This window comes from Bombus flavifrons, chromosome 1 (assembly GCF_040668555.2).
Source record: "Bombus flavifrons isolate JBK064 chromosome 1, iyBomFlav1_principal, whole genome shotgun sequence".
NCBI lineage: Eukaryota > Metazoa > Arthropoda > Insecta > Hymenoptera > Apidae > Bombus > Bombus flavifrons.
The window spans coordinates 15,679,640-15,696,491 of NC_138442.1; the positions used below are offsets into that span (position 1 = coordinate 15,679,640).

General features: G+C 38.6%; 4 protein-coding genes across 4 annotated transcripts; 3 read left to right on the forward strand and 1 right to left on the reverse strand.

The window, feature by feature from the left end:
• The first annotated feature begins 980 nt into the window (after positions 1–980).
• On the forward strand, positions 981–4,103 carry LOC138178468 (uncharacterized). The gene is made up of 3 exons (XM_069110362.1): positions 981–1,060; positions 1,459–1,514; positions 1,972–4,103. Exons 1-3 carry the CDS (start codon positions 1,037–1,039, stop codon positions 3,659–3,661), a joined length of 1,770 nt encoding a protein of 589 aa, XP_068966463.1. The 5' UTR covers positions 981–1,036; the 3' UTR covers positions 3,662–4,103.
• Positions 4,104–5,716: 1,613 nt separating this feature from the next.
• LOC138178641 (uncharacterized) lies at positions 5,717–7,084 on the forward strand. Its single transcript, XM_081833728.1, is given in 4 exon segments — positions 5,717–6,399; positions 6,401–6,442; positions 6,685–6,737; positions 6,833–7,084. Coding segments are annotated over 4 exon segments (456 nt in total). The 5' UTR covers positions 5,717–6,168; the 3' UTR covers positions 6,963–7,084.
• A 31-nt stretch (positions 7,085–7,115) lies between these two features.
• Positions 7,116–9,203, forward strand: LOC138178549 (uncharacterized). Its single transcript, XM_069110521.1, has 3 exons — positions 7,116–7,711; positions 8,042–8,106; positions 8,282–9,203. The coding sequence occupies exons 1-3, from the start codon at positions 7,709–7,711 to the stop codon at positions 8,988–8,990; spliced, it is 777 nt and encodes a 258-aa protein (XP_068966622.1). The 5' UTR covers positions 7,116–7,708; the 3' UTR covers positions 8,991–9,203.
• Positions 9,204–9,216: 13 nt separating this feature from the next.
• On the reverse strand, positions 9,217–11,970 carry LOC138178610 (uncharacterized). The gene is made up of 3 exons (XM_069110646.1): positions 11,781–11,970; positions 11,119–11,180; positions 9,217–10,247 (listed from the first exon to the last, which is right to left on the reverse strand). The coding sequence occupies exons 1-3, from the start codon at positions 11,793–11,795 to the stop codon at positions 9,830–9,832; spliced, it is 495 nt and encodes a 164-aa protein (XP_068966747.1). The 5' UTR covers positions 11,796–11,970; the 3' UTR covers positions 9,217–9,829.
• Between the last annotated feature and the right edge of the window lie 4,882 nt (positions 11,971–16,852).

The following is a 16,852-nucleotide window of genomic DNA, read 5'->3' on the forward strand; positions in this document are numbered from 1 at the left end:
GATACGGGTATTTGTTTACTATTTTCTTAGGACAGGTATGCTGCCGCTTTCATTTCTATCAATCGTCGTTTGAAACAGGTATCTCGGGATGTGTGAGCGAGTACTTGAAAGTTTGGCTTTTTATCATTACCATTTCTAAATAACAAACGAATGATACATTACTTAAATAGAAATACGTTCGTTTGTCCAACTGAAAATATCTTACGCAGGGAAATTCACTTTCATTGAAATACTGCGTTTAGTGGTGGAATTTGAGAAAATGCAATGAAATTATTTACAATTTATGAGCACACCGTCGCTTTATATATATAAATGAAAAAGAAAACCAATTCATTATCGTTGTTAACTATAGTGCGTCTGTTCACGGTTCTTTCGCGAAACTACTGTTCGCGATTCCGTACTATCTTACCTTTTGTGAAACAGGGATTGTTTCGTCAATTTATTTTTTCGTTGTAATTGTAAAATAGTACGTTCGATATTTTTCTCACAGAAATTACAAGGCGATTTTAAAACAATTTTTTATCCTTAGCGTTCCTCACGACTTTGTTCTTTATGGGACAGAGATCTTTCTTTCAATTTGCATTTTTCTTTTTTTCATAAGCAAATCCTCATTTTGCCACTTTATTTTTCACGAAACAGAGATCTTTTCCTATTTAATAAGACACACAAATTTAAAAGTAACCAAATCTAAATTTCGTAAACGCTTCGTGGTTCGAAAAATTTATTAATTATCATAGCGCGTGTCTTATGGTTGCAAAGTGGTAGCGTGTGATGCGCACCAATTCCTGGTGAGTCGGCACGAAACAGGTAGGATTTGATGTACACTTGTATTTTTTTCTCGTTGTTTTTCTTTCATTCAAGAGAAAATCACTGGCTTTAATACCACGTACATACGCAAAACAATGTTGTCAGATCCAGTTTAGCGCTGCCGTACAAGCGGGTCCGGGGAGGCTTTAAAAGACGTTGCCGATGGTCAGACGTCCCCATACTAGGATCGGTGAAGTGATCTAGTGGGACGTGGTATACCATCAGCGACATGAAGATCGCACGTGTGATTACGGTGAGTGGATCGATGCGCGCTATGTACAACATGAAGATGACGGTGCTGCGATTATTTCGATTTTTTCAAAAGGAATCAATAAAAATACGATCAATGAAAAATTAGTGGAAGATAATAGAAGGTGAAAGAATGTTTTTTAACTTGGATAAAAATGATCTGTAATACCATTGAGATTTACTTTGAATTCGTCTAACGATATTCGTGATGTGGTTGTGATATGATAGAGTGTACTACTTAAATATGCAAACTCGTTTTATCAATATCGTCTTGTGAACATAGTGTTTTATTTGCTTTTTTATTCAAAAAAAAAAAAAAAGGAAAGAAGAAAAAGAAAAGAAATTATTAATGACGAGAAGTATAAAGTTGACGGGTTTTTTATTTCATTTCCATGATTGCAGGTCTGCGTCGTATTGATATCGATGTTCCTCGATGCAGAAGCCGTGCATTCCAAAAGGTACGTTTTCTCTACGAACTGTATCATATACAGGGTGGTTGGTAACTGGTGGTACAAGAGGAAAGGGGGTGATTCTACGCGAAAAAAGAAGTCGAAAATATAGAATAAAAATTTTTTTTTAATTTTTTTTTTAATTTTTCCATCGAGACAACGATCTACAGTGAGATCCGTTATAACGAGACGTGATAAAGTGCACGCGTACCGAGCGAACATTCAAAGTCGATTTTCTCGAAAACAAAGCCTCAAACGAAAAATCTTTATTCTATATTTTCGACTTCTTTTTTCGTGTAGAATCACCCCCTTTCCGCTTGTACTGCCAGTTACCAACCACCCTGTATAATTATATCGGAAGAGACCAAAGAAATACAAGCATACGAAGAAAAACAAGAAAGTAAAATATAGGTATCAAAAGGAATTAAAAAAGATAATAACGTAGAAAATTTTATTTGAAATTTAGGCGACCGCAACCAAAGGATCATTTGCCGCAGTCCAAATATCAAAATGGCACCAACGCCAACGAAATATTCACTACCTCTCGACCAGAAGCTCCAAGACCAGAAACGACCCGCAACCAACAAACGTTGCATACAAATATTCTCCTAGGTGCAAAGAAGAAGACCCTGACAGTTCGCACAGATCGTTCGAAGCCATCGCGATCACGTGGTGTAAATCGATACAAAGCAAATCGACGTAGAAGGCAGCTTCAACATTCTGGCGCAAAATCCGGCGTTCATACGGGACGATCGTACGACGTCAAGGAGAACTATATCGAAAATCAGCAAATAGAAACTGTGCAAGGACCTGCGGAAGCTTTCGACGAAGGAGCAGTTCGTATCGAGCCCGTATACAGAGTGACGAAGAATAGAAACATATTGGATTCGATCGTGGATATAGTTAAAAAAATAGTCGATCCTCCAAAACCATTGGGTCCCCTCGTTGGGCCGTTCAATTTCCCAGGAATAGGTGATAAGGTGTACATACGACTTTTGGAACCATTAAATTCCAATCATCTGATGATACGATTGATAACCCATTTACCGGTTACAGAAATCGAGTCGACGTTTGATAAAAATATTCTTCCACCCACTGAAATAATAGAACACCCTGAAGTCTCGATAATCAGTCACGAATCACTTCCCCTGTCTAAGGAAGGATTGATCGGCTCGTATGAGCATCATAGTGACGTTCATTCGATCTCTTCGGATAGTCTGTTGTCTTCTAGCGACAACGTTGTTCAAGTTTCAAAACCACCGAACGCTCACGTTCAAAATATTGGACGCACGAATGGTTACGCTACAGGGAATCGCAACTTCAGGACGTATAAACTGAATTTCAAACATGGGAACGTACACGGTGTCCAGAAACTTGGACATCATAAAAGACACCCATCTTCGGTTTCACCGTCGAGGAACAATCATGTAAATTCTGTTTCTCCTTTCAAGCTACCTGATCAAGCAAATAAGACGCAAGGTAGTCAGCGAGCAACTGGTTTTCAAGGTTCGGTCGATCACGTGTACCCATACTATCCATCGCTAAACGAATCTAATAACGAACATTCGAAACTGCTGACCATCGATTTCCAGCAGTTGCAGACTCCGATAAACGTTTCAGTCTCGGAGTACGCAACTTATAGTAATCCAACCACTTCGTACGACAGGTTTCCAAATGTCGAAACCTTCACGACTCCGCGAATTCCAACTTCGATCAATCAAGAACGTCAATCGAAGAATAATTCTAAAGGGTCTACCGAAGATGGTCCGAAATATAGCATCGAGTTTGCAAGTAAGAACATGAGGTATCTTAATCTGGACGGAAGCGTGGAGCCCGCCATTAAGAATAGCAACGATGAAGGTTTCAAGCCAATGGAACTGAGTCCTGTTCACTCAAAAGTTCCCAGATCCGTCGATCCTCATTGGAAGGTTCGCAAGGGAGTAAACGTACGACCGAGCGAAACAATTGAATCATCGACGAGTAAAGCAAATCACGGAGGATTGCAAAAAAGAAGCGTCGGTAACGGTGACGCGTTTTTAGAGACAATTCGGAACTTAAACGACGATAGGATGAATTATTTAAATACACGGCTACGGTCAAGACCGCGAAGAGGTCGACGAAGCCGAGGTGTTGCTCGCAAGAATAAAGAGATATAAGAATAATAAAATAAGAATGCGAAGTCTGGTTCCGATGAACAACATGAAAACGGGTAGAAGATAAATAATTCAGCGAGCAGCGTGAAATCCGCGTCGAGAAACGAATCGACGGACAATTTGAAGTCGTTGCAGTTGCTCAGAATTTAACCGTTCTGGAGAAATTCGACAAAGATGTGGAAAATCTGAGTTTAAGCATATCGTGATCGTTTCTAATTGATCTTTACCGCTTTTTTTTTCAATTTGTCTATTTTATACTATATTCTCTCAACTGTGATTGCGTTGTCGAGGAAGGAAGGAAAAGCAGATATTTTACTATTTTCAATTTACATATGTACATTTGTTATGCTTCCTTTGGTCAAGTATACTAGGCTGATTTATGATATTCAAGTGTAACTCGAACGAATATATTTTTGTTTGATTAAAATGTTATCGAATAACTAATTTTTGATATTGTTTTGTATTTATTGAAACTCGTTAGTCTTAAGAAACTGTTACACTATTTCAGATAATTGGCAAATCGTCTTTTTTTCATAAATATACAGCACAGGATAGATATTAAGGTTGAATTATAAGATTTTTGTTGCTTGCTCCGATTTATTTGGAACGTGAAATTCCTGAAATATTGAACGTGATAAATTAACGTGCTCTGATTATTTTAAACAGTACATCCGTTTAGCGAGTAGAACTTATAAATAGGAAAACGTAGGAAAATTCAAACCATCCTCAAACCAAAAGAAACGATCATTCTAAGAAATTTTCGAGGCTATAAAATCGTACAAAAATTGTAATAATTCACACATGTTTCACGCGTTATCCCTTATCCCGTAGTTCTTATCTTAATTTCCATCGTTGCGTTGATTATTTCACGAACAATTACACGCTACATAAAAGTAAATATTCGGTTTTGTTTCTTTCACTTTCCATGTTACGAACAATTTTCACTTTTAATTGGCGAGCTGTACATGTAAATTAATTGAACGCGTTGAAAAGCTTTTCCAACAGTCTTAATAGCGTATTCTTTCACGGTGTAGCCACGGTTGCATTCAATTCAAATAATTTATGCGTGACCTGTTCGAAAGCGAGACTGTTTTTGCCTAATTCATGGTCATGCTGGAACGATGAATCGCTATTGTAGATTACTTAAAATCACTTTCTTCGTACGTTGATCCTCGATTATTTTATACAAATATTTCTTCGATATATCGTAATAATCTTTGCTAGCGAGAAGCTAGAAAAACGAAAGTAATGCATTAATTACCTAAGACACCTAATCGCTACATCGGCACGCGATACACATTGTGATAGACTCTACGTCTATGTCGTGACTCGTTACGTTCGAAAGCAAAGTCCAAAACGAGATAAGATTAATGTACTTACGCAAAAATATCGCGAAAAACATTCGATTAAGTGCGTTAATCGTTTAGCTCGTATACATAATTAATGCGATGACGCGCCGTTCTCGCGCGTTTCTCCATTCACGTCAAGCGTGTAATGTCTACATTTTCCTTCCTTTATGTACATTTTCAGTTTACCGTGTCCATTTATCTACATCGTTCATCTATTCTCAAATATTTTGGAAGCAATCAAATTCCTCTCAGTTGGAGTCAATGGAGAAATTTCGAAGCGTTAGAATCACGAAATGACGATTCGTTTGAGAACGTAATAAAAATGCTATAAAAATATAACAGTTGTTCAGGCTCGAGATAATTACAATTAATAACATTATATGTATGTTCTTACGTGTTTGCTTTCCATTCTTATTAACGATCTCTGCTCGTTAACTGGACGTGCTTGTAGTACGAATCGAACAGTTGATTCTCGGTTGGGTGCGGCCGGAGGAAGTGCAGTAGATTCCGCTGTTTCCTAGATGCGGTCAGTTCTTCCATCACTTCTGAGCGGTTAGAAACTCTCTGATCACCCGCAGAGGTTTTTTTGCTTGGAGACGAGTAGTTATTTGGTTTCTTGGAAGCAATTATTGCCGCGTTTCGTGACGTGTGATTCTTCAGTGATTCGATATTTGAATAGAGACGTTAATAAGATTCAAATGGTAATATAGTTGTTGACTACTAGTTTCTAGAAAAGAACGACTTTATTGCACTGTAATATTCTCTAGTAAAAAAGAAAATTATTATAATTGCTTTTATCTGTAATTTTTTAATTAAATTACACTTCGTTGAAGATAATAATAGCGTCATACTGTAGTTTGTCATACAGGTAAATTTCTCCTAATTCACATCTTCTCATCCTCTAACATACAATTAAAAAATCTTTCTTAAATTCAGTCAAATTCTAATTTAATCGTTTCAATTATAAAGTGCGTGCAACAGGTTTGCCGACAAAACAACACGAATAAAGCCTGTAATTAAAATTAATTTTAGTAAGAAATTGCAGCGATCATAGCTCGTTCAACATAATTACAAGAATTCCAAACACCATGATGCGTATCGCGTGCCAAACGCAGACCTGTTGATTCTTTGGAATAGCAACCAGTTACATGGCTGGCTAGCATGATAACAAGTGTAAACAACGATGTCTTGTTTAGTGAAATGCAAAGAAATGAAAAGATAGACGTTAAAACACGATGGCTGGGATCCCTGCACGTTGGGCGGAGTTTCTCGCTACATTTTATGCTTCGACTGATTCGCCTCGCTAATTTCAGCTGCATGTATATAAACGTTAGATTTGTTACGATCACGAGCAGAAAGTGTTTGCTTCTCAAAGCGTCTTCGAAGCGAGCGGTATAAAGTAACGAGTTTTCTCAGAATGAGAGCAAAGCTTTTGGTACGGAAAGACATCATTTTGTTTTCGTAGTTTCATTTTTTTAAAGGAACTGAGCCAGAAGTTACACCGACTAACTCTATCAAGTTCAATCATTTAGTTTCAGAGAAGATAAGCACTGATCGTTTGTAAACTTTGGGAAATTTGTAAAAAATGAAATTAATTAATTTCACCGCTGAATGGTTCGGGTTAAGTTTCGATTCGCGAAGGATTTCATTTGTAAAATTTGTATTCTTTTGTTTTAGTATGCCGCTGTTTTACTGGTTTTGTTGGTGTCGCTGCAACAACCGGCTGAGCCGTGAGTATTTGAATTTTATTAAGTGAACATTATTTTATTAAGTGTAGTTATATGGACAGGATGCATAGTAATTCTTTTATGTTTTCGTGTAATAGGAAAAAGGTGATCATCCATATCCCCTATCGAATAAAGAACATAAAACACACGCATACGATCTACAAAGTCGTGCCGCATTATCACGAAGATACGAAGGAGGATATAGAAGAAGACGATAAACATTATTAGAAATAAGCGGATAATATAATATATAATATAATACAAATAGATGTAAATTACAACCCAACGAGTAGTTAATAGAGCCTACAAGTCATGTTCAAACAGTATTCTATATGTAACGAGTTTATTTAAATACGTTAAATGACTACGTCTTTAACGAAGTTAAGCTGCGAACAAATTTTGTAAATTTCCACGTTAAAAGCTCGCAAATTTTTTTGTACACAATAAGAGAAAATATACAAAGAATTAGAAACTAAATATTCGAAGAAGATAAGGTCACTTTTTATGTCAACAAAGGAAAGATGTTGAAGAATTCATAACAGGATAAAGAATTTATGAAGAATCAATAAAGAAGTTTATTTCCAAAAACATATTTCTTCGCTATTTCTTTCATTAATGTATATCTTTCATAAATAACTAATAAATAAGGAAAAAGATAAAGAAGCGACCGCGGTGCAATCACAGGCATCGGTGACCGCGTTTCTTAAGCAACAATGGATTACCGGCGCGGCAATGAACTTCCACGGTCACGTTTTTCCAGAGCGTGTCATTCGAAGCGGATTGGCAGACGGAGCATATCTCAACTAGACGGCGAAAGTGCTCGATGGTCCGTGAAATTTCGATGACAATTGTGCGGTTCCACTGTACTCGTTACGATAGAGGGTGGGATATAAAAGAGGAGCATTCTCTACGACGTCAAACGATATTGAAACGTTGATCCTGACGTTCGACGCTTATCCTCTTTGATAGAAACCATGGTAATGAAAGAATTAGTGATTACAGTGGTGTTGTATATAGAATCCTGTGCAAATATTTGGTGTTAGAATTTTGAAAATTTTTGATAAAATTGCCGCCGAATTTTATAGTTCTGTAATTGCTTCTTTCGAATAACGTGTCACCGTGAAATACTGTCATTCATTTTGTTCTACATTCTATTTTTCAAATATATATTCTATATTCTATATTCCAAATATCCTATGTCTTAAATATTCTTTATTCTACAATAGAAGATTTACATAATTCACATAACAGGACTGCAATTTTTACGTCTTATTAACATTATTAGCCGTTTCTTCTTTCTCCAGCAGATCTTCAAATACCTATGCCTTCTTCTACTAAACCAAATCGCGATCTACGGAGTATCCTCCAAGCAGTAAGTAACTATGAAAACTGCAGCAAAAGATTTATTAAGATCGTTGAATGTTCGAGATCGAACAGTCGCACCGTCAGCGTACCCCGCTTTCTCTGACGAAAACGAGCGTCTGTTCACGAGGCTTGCACTCTCGTTTTCACAGCAGTCGCGCTCATTCCCTTTCGCTTATTTGCAGTGTACACCTGAAGATTCTCGTGCCAGATCTGATCAATCACCACACGCACACGAGGACCGTTCTCTTTCATGTTCACGTGCCAACGCCGAAGAAGCCGAAGACTCACAAGAATCATAGGACTCACCACGCGAGTTGGAGTTCGTGGAAGTACGGGCGTCATCACGATTTGAAGGACGAGCACGAGGAGGAACTTGACCACGAGAACCATCATAAGGATCACGAAGAGAAATTGAACGAGAAATGGCCGAAGAATCACAAACGAGACAGACAAAAGTATTTTCCTGTGTACGACCATCACAAAGACTCTTATCATCCGCCGTCTTACGTGGAAGATAATGACTTGAAGGATCATGGCGAAGATACTTACGCGGTTCACGAGGACGTGAATGATATACCCCCAAATACCGAGTCTCTTAGTTATAATTACGAAGAGGGGTACAAAAAGGGTTTAGAAACGGTAACTGGACATGTTCGATCTGGTCAGATGCACAAGTTTCACGATGATCAACACGAAGAACAGGGTGATATCGAGAACGATGGGTTTAAAGAGGAGTTCGAAACCAAAACGGACGCTGGTAGATATTTGGTGGATGATGTAGAATACGAGAATACTAGGGATAAACGCGATCATCGTCGAAAATCTAGGAAAAGGATCCGTAAAACACCGACGAATTCCAGTCGAGGAACGAAAAACGATAGTAAAACGTAGAACGTTGGAACGGTATTCTGTTAAATGTGCAGACGCATGTATGTGTAATGTGATTTTGTAGATACGTGGTTTCTGGAAGTTTGTTCTAATTTCTGTTTGTAAGTTTTGGTTGTTGTATAGTTGTAATAAATAATAAGTAACACAGGAAATAAAAAGGTGGCGATGTTTCAGGTACACACGCAATTTAATTAACTTTCTCGCGACGTAACTATACATAGATCATTCGTGCCGCGGTAGACAATAGATAAAACAATATTACAAACAAATAAACGAGTAACAAATATTTACATTAACATTACGAACGATGTGACAACAGATTAATGAGAGACTAGGACGAGAGGTAAGAGGCAGGGCGATAAAGTGTCGATCAGCATTCCCCGAAGAACACCAGTCAAGAAACAAAAATAACAGTAATAAAATACATAAAATCTCTCGGAAGAAATATCTATCTCTTCAGAACTATCTCCCTTAAACGTGAAGAGGTGAAAGTGTCGTGCGATGGGGGGATGCTTGATGGTTTTTTGAAGCGCGGTGACTCGACTTCTTCGATATTCCATACTTTCTAACAGAAGCTTCTCGAAAACAGAAGCTTCTTTTCTAATCGAACATATTCCACGATTCAGAAAATTATAAACAAGTCACCGGTATCCGGTAACTGACTAAAGCTTAAAAAGACTTAACAAATTGATTTTCTTCTTCTCTCAAATGAGATAAAATAAAAGAACCTAACCAAGTATCAAATAAAATAAAATTCGAGTCGAAAGCGCGTTTCGAACAACCAATCGAACTTTTGCAAAGAAAACTACCGTATTCCTCCCAAAATTAGCGCGAGCCGCTGGTTAATGGCCGCCCCAGTCTTCGTGACCTCCACCACTGAGACCACCTCCTCCGTATCCACCTCCGAGACCTCCTCCATGGCCGCCACCGAATCCACCGCCACCGTATCCTCCGCCAATGTCGCCACCGCTATATTCGATGTGGCCACCACCTCCACCGCCTCCACCGCCGCCACTGCTGCTGTATTCGACGTGGCCACCGCCGAAGTCGCCACCACCGCCCAAATCGTGGCCGCCTCCGATATCACCACCGTAACCACCACCGCCGCCGTGACCTCCCAAATCTATCGGATGACCCACGGTGTAGCCTAGAACTTCGTACTTGTCACCACCTCCACCGCCATGGTGGATGTGTTTCGTGATGGTGTGCGTGTGATGAATCGTCTTGATCTTGTAGGGCACGTGAATGACCACATGGTCGCTGAAAATGTTTTTAGGAAGATTAGATTTGTATCGTTTTGTCTGTTCGTATTCTTTTTAATGACAGATTTTAACGAAAGCGACGATGGTTTTCCATTCTTTGCGCTTAATAGTGGCTTCAAAAGAATTATTTGGCGGTATCGTTTAAATGATCAAGATTTATATTCTTTCAGTAGAAATGGTGGATCTTTATGGAAAGCGACGTCGGTTTCCAATTTCTTGACCCTGATGGTTCCAGGAAGATTCTTTAAACTGATGGTTAATGCGATGTTATTAAAAGTCCATTAAGGAGAATTTCAGAGTCTGCTCGTGTCATGGAATCAAGAAAATGGTTAGTTTCTACGAACTAGTCTGAGTGATTCGGTAAAAATAAACGGTTCCAGTACGACGAACATCACGGACGCGTTCATTCTTTGTCTTTGTTATTCTTAATTAAGATCATTTACCAAAGTCAAATGTAAAATACGTTTTAATCAGTTATACCGTAATTTTACAAAAATAAGTAAATATCGAAATATTTGTTCAGAAACTAGCTGCTATTCAATTAGTCTCAGTCGCAGACTGCTAATTCGAATGTCGCCTCGATACGGACGATTATGCGTGTAATAGCTCGGAAACATCGACTTCCTGAGTCGTTCAATGGGCAAGAATGAATTCGTTCGACCAGTCTCTTTTACGTTCGATAATTCTCGAGGAAAATTGACCGCCGATAAGCAAAGAACCGTGGAGAAAGTCGATACGCGTGGGTCGAGTCACGGTTCGTTAAACGTATTCCAATTTATAGTGATTTACAGACGCATGTATTTCCGCGTGACTATAGAACGATCTAACATTCGTGTACGCTATTTTCTACAGGGATAAAGCAAACTTACTGTCCACCGTGCTGTCCTCCTGCTGAAGCCAAGTGAAGCAACGAGGCAACCACAAAGACGGCCTGCAAAATGAGGCAATTCAATTAGTACCAGCGTCTTAGAATGCTACTACAAACATGCAAAGTTTTCAAGAGTTTCGAAATCGGGAGAAATTTCAGTGAATTCAGGTTGTTGCAAACGTCTTTCTGCAGTGTTACTATATGAAATGACGATATTTGCATATAGAAACTCGATTGCGTGAAATTTGTCTAAAGCGATCTGGTAATTCTCAATGTGTCAAGTTGTTGGAATTTCTAATTGACAATTACCATATATAACAGTAATTCTCCCAAACCGAATTGAATACTATCGGGAGAATTTTCTCGCTTGCCTATCGATAATATTAAGAAGATATTTTCTCCGATGCAACGTGAGTGTATCAAAATGCAAGATTAACAATCGACGATATTGACCGTGAAAATTGCTATGCACATGTGGATAATTCAGAAAAGCTTAGATTAGGATAAATTTAGCAAAAATTCTCTACTACCAGGAATTCTTCTATGGTAGAAAAGCTTCTTAAAAAAAAAAAAAAAAAAAAAGTACTATCCGTTACTATCCAAATCGAAAAAAGGGCACAAGATTCTAACGATACTGAAGATCCACCCTACGGGTGAACTTACCGCGAGCTTGATCATCGTGTTGCGCCCTCGAGCACCTGTTTCGTTTGTTTAACCGTAAAATAATCAGCTCTGGAGTATAAGCAGAGGAAGAAGTATCAAGTAGACAACGCTCGACGAAGGCTACAGGAGCCAACTACCGGTTCCTTCCTCGCGATACAGTTGGCGGTTTCAACCGCGGTTTTGATCTGCTGTTGGTCGTGCACACGCTCGCTGCTTTTATACATGTACGTGATTGGAGTTGGATAAGAATGAAAGGGAATCTTTCGCAGCCGTAAAGCCGGTGCACGTGAAAGGTGCCGGCTAATAGAGAAGCCGTGGCAAAAAGCGGAGGACCAGAGCAGCCCCTCCACCTGCTAGCTTACCCTTCACCTCGATCTCATCGTTTTGTTCGTTTCCTCTTTTTCATAGTAGAGTTACACGTTCCGATCCGTTCCGATCTGTTCCAATCTGCTCCTTTCCTCTCTTTTCCTCGCTCTCTTCTTCTCTATCGCCACCGTTATATTCTTGTTCTGTGGTCTTTTTAATGAAAGCTGGACTTGGCCGGGTGAACGGCCAAGATCAAGATCAGCGTCGTAATACGAGGTGGGTGCTCTCGCGGTTCGTTTCACTCGTCTCTGGCGTCTGGGAACGACGATATCGACGCCTAGGACGATGTTTCTGTTTGTCACTTTTTACACGCAGTTGCTATTAGACACAATCGCGAGCAGTGGTTACGGATGGTCACGATCAGACGGACGCGCGGTTTGGGTTACGCGAGAAATGTTTCTTTGACGTTTTCCAAGATTCTGTAGAAATCGCTTCTTTGACTTCTTTTTGAATTGGATAACTTTTTTTTCAATGTTAGTTTGTGGGATTTTGATGGAGCTTTTGGTAAACTGGAGAAGTTTTCTAGACGAGCTTCGACTGAACGTTGGGGTGCAGTTTGTCGGGTTTCGCTTAGGCGGACTGAAAATCACAGCGATGTAAGTGAAGATTTTGAGAATTTGATTTCGATCACGTATTTTAACTTTTAAACCTATCATTTCTTTAGTTCCGTTGCATATAACGTGATATTATATAATATGGCCCTAGAATCTAAAGCTTTGAATTCTGAAAGGATCTATGTCCTAGAATTTGAAGCTTTTTTTTTCATTTCTTTCGTTTCTTATAAATTTCGAAGTATTCGAGTTTAGAAGTCGCTTTGATAGGTACATCTATAGTAAAGGTATAGACACGTGCAGTGAACGTGTTGGAAAATGCTGCAGGAAACACCATCGCGTCATCAAAGTGAAACCTGCTTATCGATTTCGTTTTTAACAAATCGAAGGAACGCTGGGTCAACGAACTATCCGTCGTCATAATACAATTGCTTGCGATAATCTTTGCTCGTTACGGCCACCGTTTCACTCACTGTTGTTCAAGATCGTCCTGAAAGCATCGTCCTATCTCCAGATATCAGTCTGCAATTAATTGCATCTGCAATTAACAACCTAGCTACGTGTCAGTTGTATCAAATTGTATCAAGCTTTCGAAAGTTGGATTAAAGAGCAATACTTCAACGACTGCGTAGGATCGTTAGGTTTTCGACGTCAGATTTATTCTTTGTTTAATCTTATTCTATACAGCAGTTTAATGCAGTTAATTAGCAGCTTAATTAACGTCAGACCAGACTTCACTTAGACGATACTTTCTATGTATTTGCATAATAAGAATCAAACCTGAAGCTCGGGCGTTTAATGTCAAACATTCGAGTGTTCTGCGTTTGGCGAAATAAGATGCAAGCGTTTAACGTTTCATTTAAAGTTGAATTTTTATAGACGACTCTTTGGCCGGTAGAACGACTAATGAAAGACGTCCGATTCTTTCCCGTTCTTTATCCTTCTGTCAACGTATAAAACGTGGCGCGTGTTCAAGAACACATTGCGTGGCTTAGCTGGTTAAGTTGATGAAAGACGTGTCATCGTAAATTATCGAGTAGGAGCTGTGACGCCTTTCGAAATATTACGTGTACACGTCTCGCGTCGGAGTGTTATTACGGTGGCAATTTAGCTGGTATTCGTTGTAATATATTGTAAACTTGATCTTAAACTTGATCCTGTGCCGAGGTGATGTCTATCGCGTGAATAACTTTGAGGCAAGAATGTACAGCTGATGATCATGACAGCATGATCCTTTATTAAACTCTAACTGGTACTTAAATTTGTTCACTTTTAAATTCCACAATTCGGTTAACGAAACGAAATTGCTTAAATGTACTGCCAGTATGCTGCCATTAATTCTCTTCCATCATTTCAAGAATTCGATAGAATTCTATCTATCGACAATGTGATCTAAACTAAAATCTATACTGTATACTGAGATTGAAAGGTAAATGCATTGTAGACAGGAGAAAAGAATCTCCTTCACCGAACTTCACCGACGTGATTTCTATTCTCTGCGATGGCATCGTTTCACCAGAATCGAGGTGTACCCTTTCACGAAACCGATCCGTTCAATCGTCCAAGAGGATCCAGGGCGAAGATCCATAGAAATCGTGGCCGTAAGACGATCCATAGTTCTAGGATCGTGTGTACCATACGCCAGACTATAGGAGAAAGGGAAACCGATCGCCTCGCCTTGTAAAACGTCCATACTCGGCTGGACCGAATTGCGCGTGCATTCCAACGATAGACCGGGCGAAAACAAAAACGAGCAACGCGTTACCCTTTTTTAACGCGGATCGCGAAACCGTGACAGTGAACTCTCTACTCGAGGAATTTCATTCTAGCCAGGTGAGTTAGGCATGGGCGTGAATATGGGTCCGATACGATCGGTGATATCTTGATGGCTGACAAAAATTTTACAAATAACGAAAGTTGGTGGAAAATAGTGTTCAGTGTATTTGAGGGAACAGGGTTTTGTTTATGAAGCATTGGCAGCAAAATCGTAATTTTTTGTTTATTTGCATGGGAAGTTTCAAAAAAGTTTCCGACTATAGCGTCTTTACCTGACTATGACCATAAGAACTATTGTATTATACAATGTAAAATTGTTCGTTTTAAGTAGCTTGTGTGTCAAAAAAACAGAGAAAGTGTGAAGTGCAATTTGAGAACTCCGTGAACAGAATAATAATAAATAATGATAGTACAAAGAAGAAAATTATAGCGATACAAGGAATGATCACGAACCGAAATCCACAAAATGGTTTTCGGATGAAACGATTACTCGATGTTTACTCGGATTTTTTTTCGTTTCCTCTTTATAAATAGTCAAGTATATTAAGAATCAGTGTGCAAGTCGCAGACCTTCGGATTCCAATAAACGATCAATTAACAATCAACGACAAGCTAGAACAATTTATGCTCGATTATTAAGTTTCGGAAACAAAAAGCCTGCGAATCAAGTAGAGCATTGTAAGAAAGTCAATTTCGATATAAATATCAATATCAAACAAAATAGACACCCTAAATTTTACTACCAGCAACTAAGAAATAAAAAAGAAATATTTTGCAAGGAAATTACCACGCAATCGGTAGGTAATTTAGAATTAAAAATCTACCAATTATATGCCAATTGTCCAGTGACAAAACTTCCTTCAGTGTTTCACAGAGTTTAGATTCTACTTTATTCACCATTTCCTTGTTTCCTCCCTGTTCCGTTTTTCTTGACGTAATAAACCGTAATTAAGCATAAAATTCAAGCGAAACCTCCAAGTAATAATACGCTTGTCATACCACACCGTGTGAAACCAGGAAGTTCTTCCTCCTCTGACTCACAGTGAGCTCTTTAAGCAGCGTTGTTACTTTTATTGGATTTCTAATAACTCTGTCCGAGTCGATCGTTCGTCGAGACCGATAGAAAGCGATAATATCGGCCTCGAGGACCTTGATCTTCGTTCGATCGTTAAGCGGTCATCCGCGAAGCGATAAAATATTTCGCCCGATGGAATTCCCCAAGATCGATCGCAATTTCGCGTTCCACGCTACCACGATGCTTAAAGTATTTGTGGAAGGATCGCGTCTGTATTTGTAGGTATGTATATTTTATAGCGCAACGATTTCTTAGATTTCTTAGATTTCTCTGTTGCAAACAGCGTTACTCTCACCGCGAAATTTGTATCTAGCTATGGAGTAACTTTGGAACGAAGAATTCTAGCGGATGATTCTCCACTTTCGTGCTTGTTAAATTGCGATCGCATACGATCAAATGCAATTTATTTTCTTTTTTTTTGTGTTCTTATAATTGAAGTCGTTGAACTCGTACGGCGAATAGTGTTGTTCGATTGGTTTAATATAAGTGCGGAAGAAAGTTTTCTTTTCTTTATAAATTCCTCGAGCGCCCTTCGAATGATCCCAAAAGTAAGATTCTATGGAATAGAATTGCTTTTCACGCTAAATTTTTTTTTTTGTTTTAATTTGCTCAAGTAAAAATGAAGTAACAAACATTGCGAAATCTTGCAATCAGACTTTCAGTATTTATTTTCGAGATTTTACCCAAGCTCGGGATAGTCGTGTTAGAAGAACGTCGTGGGGGATGATTAGAAAGCGATCGTTACAGCTCCTAAACGGTGATTACTTATCCGTAAGATTTCACTGTTACCGCATTATCTACGAATGATAAGCACGCGTAAATCTTGTTATACACTTTTTCAAACTTTAGTTATATCTAACAGATGTTAACTAATTGTCAAGAATTACTTTCCATCATCTTTCACTCTCAACGAATTTGTTTTTGAATTTCATAGTGCGTATAATAGAACGCAGTATGAATTAGATTACAAGTTGATACGCGGTTTTCCTTGTGAAACATATGATCATGATTTCATCGATTTTTCAAGATGGTTGGAAATGTTTGATCGAAAAACGACCATCTACGAGGCTGAACTTTCAACGTGATCGCTTTCACTCGTTTATCTATTTTCCTGTTAAATATAACTGAAAAATTTTGTGCAAATTTCGAAAATTTGAGTAATAAATAATTGGAAAAGAAAGACGTCTGTTTTCTTTTAAAAACCTGAAAGTAACAAAGCTGGAAGGTATTATAACGCGATATAAAAAGGCAAATAAATTAAGTGAAAAGTTTTCTAATGGAGACGCGAAGGAAGGAACGCACGA

Coding starts and splice junctions, on each gene's coding strand:
- LOC138178468 (XM_069110362.1), top strand. CDS start 1,037: ATGAAGATCGCACGTGTGATTACG. Junction 1,061..1,458: donor AGATCGCACGTGTGATTACG/GTGAGTGGATCG, acceptor CCATGATTGCAG/GTCTGCGTCGTATTGATATC. Junction 1,515..1,971: donor GAAGCCGTGCATTCCAAAAG/GTACGTTTTCTC, acceptor TTTGAAATTTAG/GCGACCGCAACCAAAGGATC.
- LOC138178549 (XM_069110521.1), top strand. Junction 8,107..8,281: donor TACGGAGTATCCTCCAAGCA/GTAAGTAACTAT, acceptor GCTTATTTGCAG/TGTACACCTGAAGATTCTCG.
- LOC138178610 (XM_069110646.1), bottom strand. Junction 10,248..11,118: donor GGAGGACAGCACGGTGGACA/GTAAGTTTGCTT, acceptor AAACATTTTCAG/CGACCATGTGGTCATTCACG.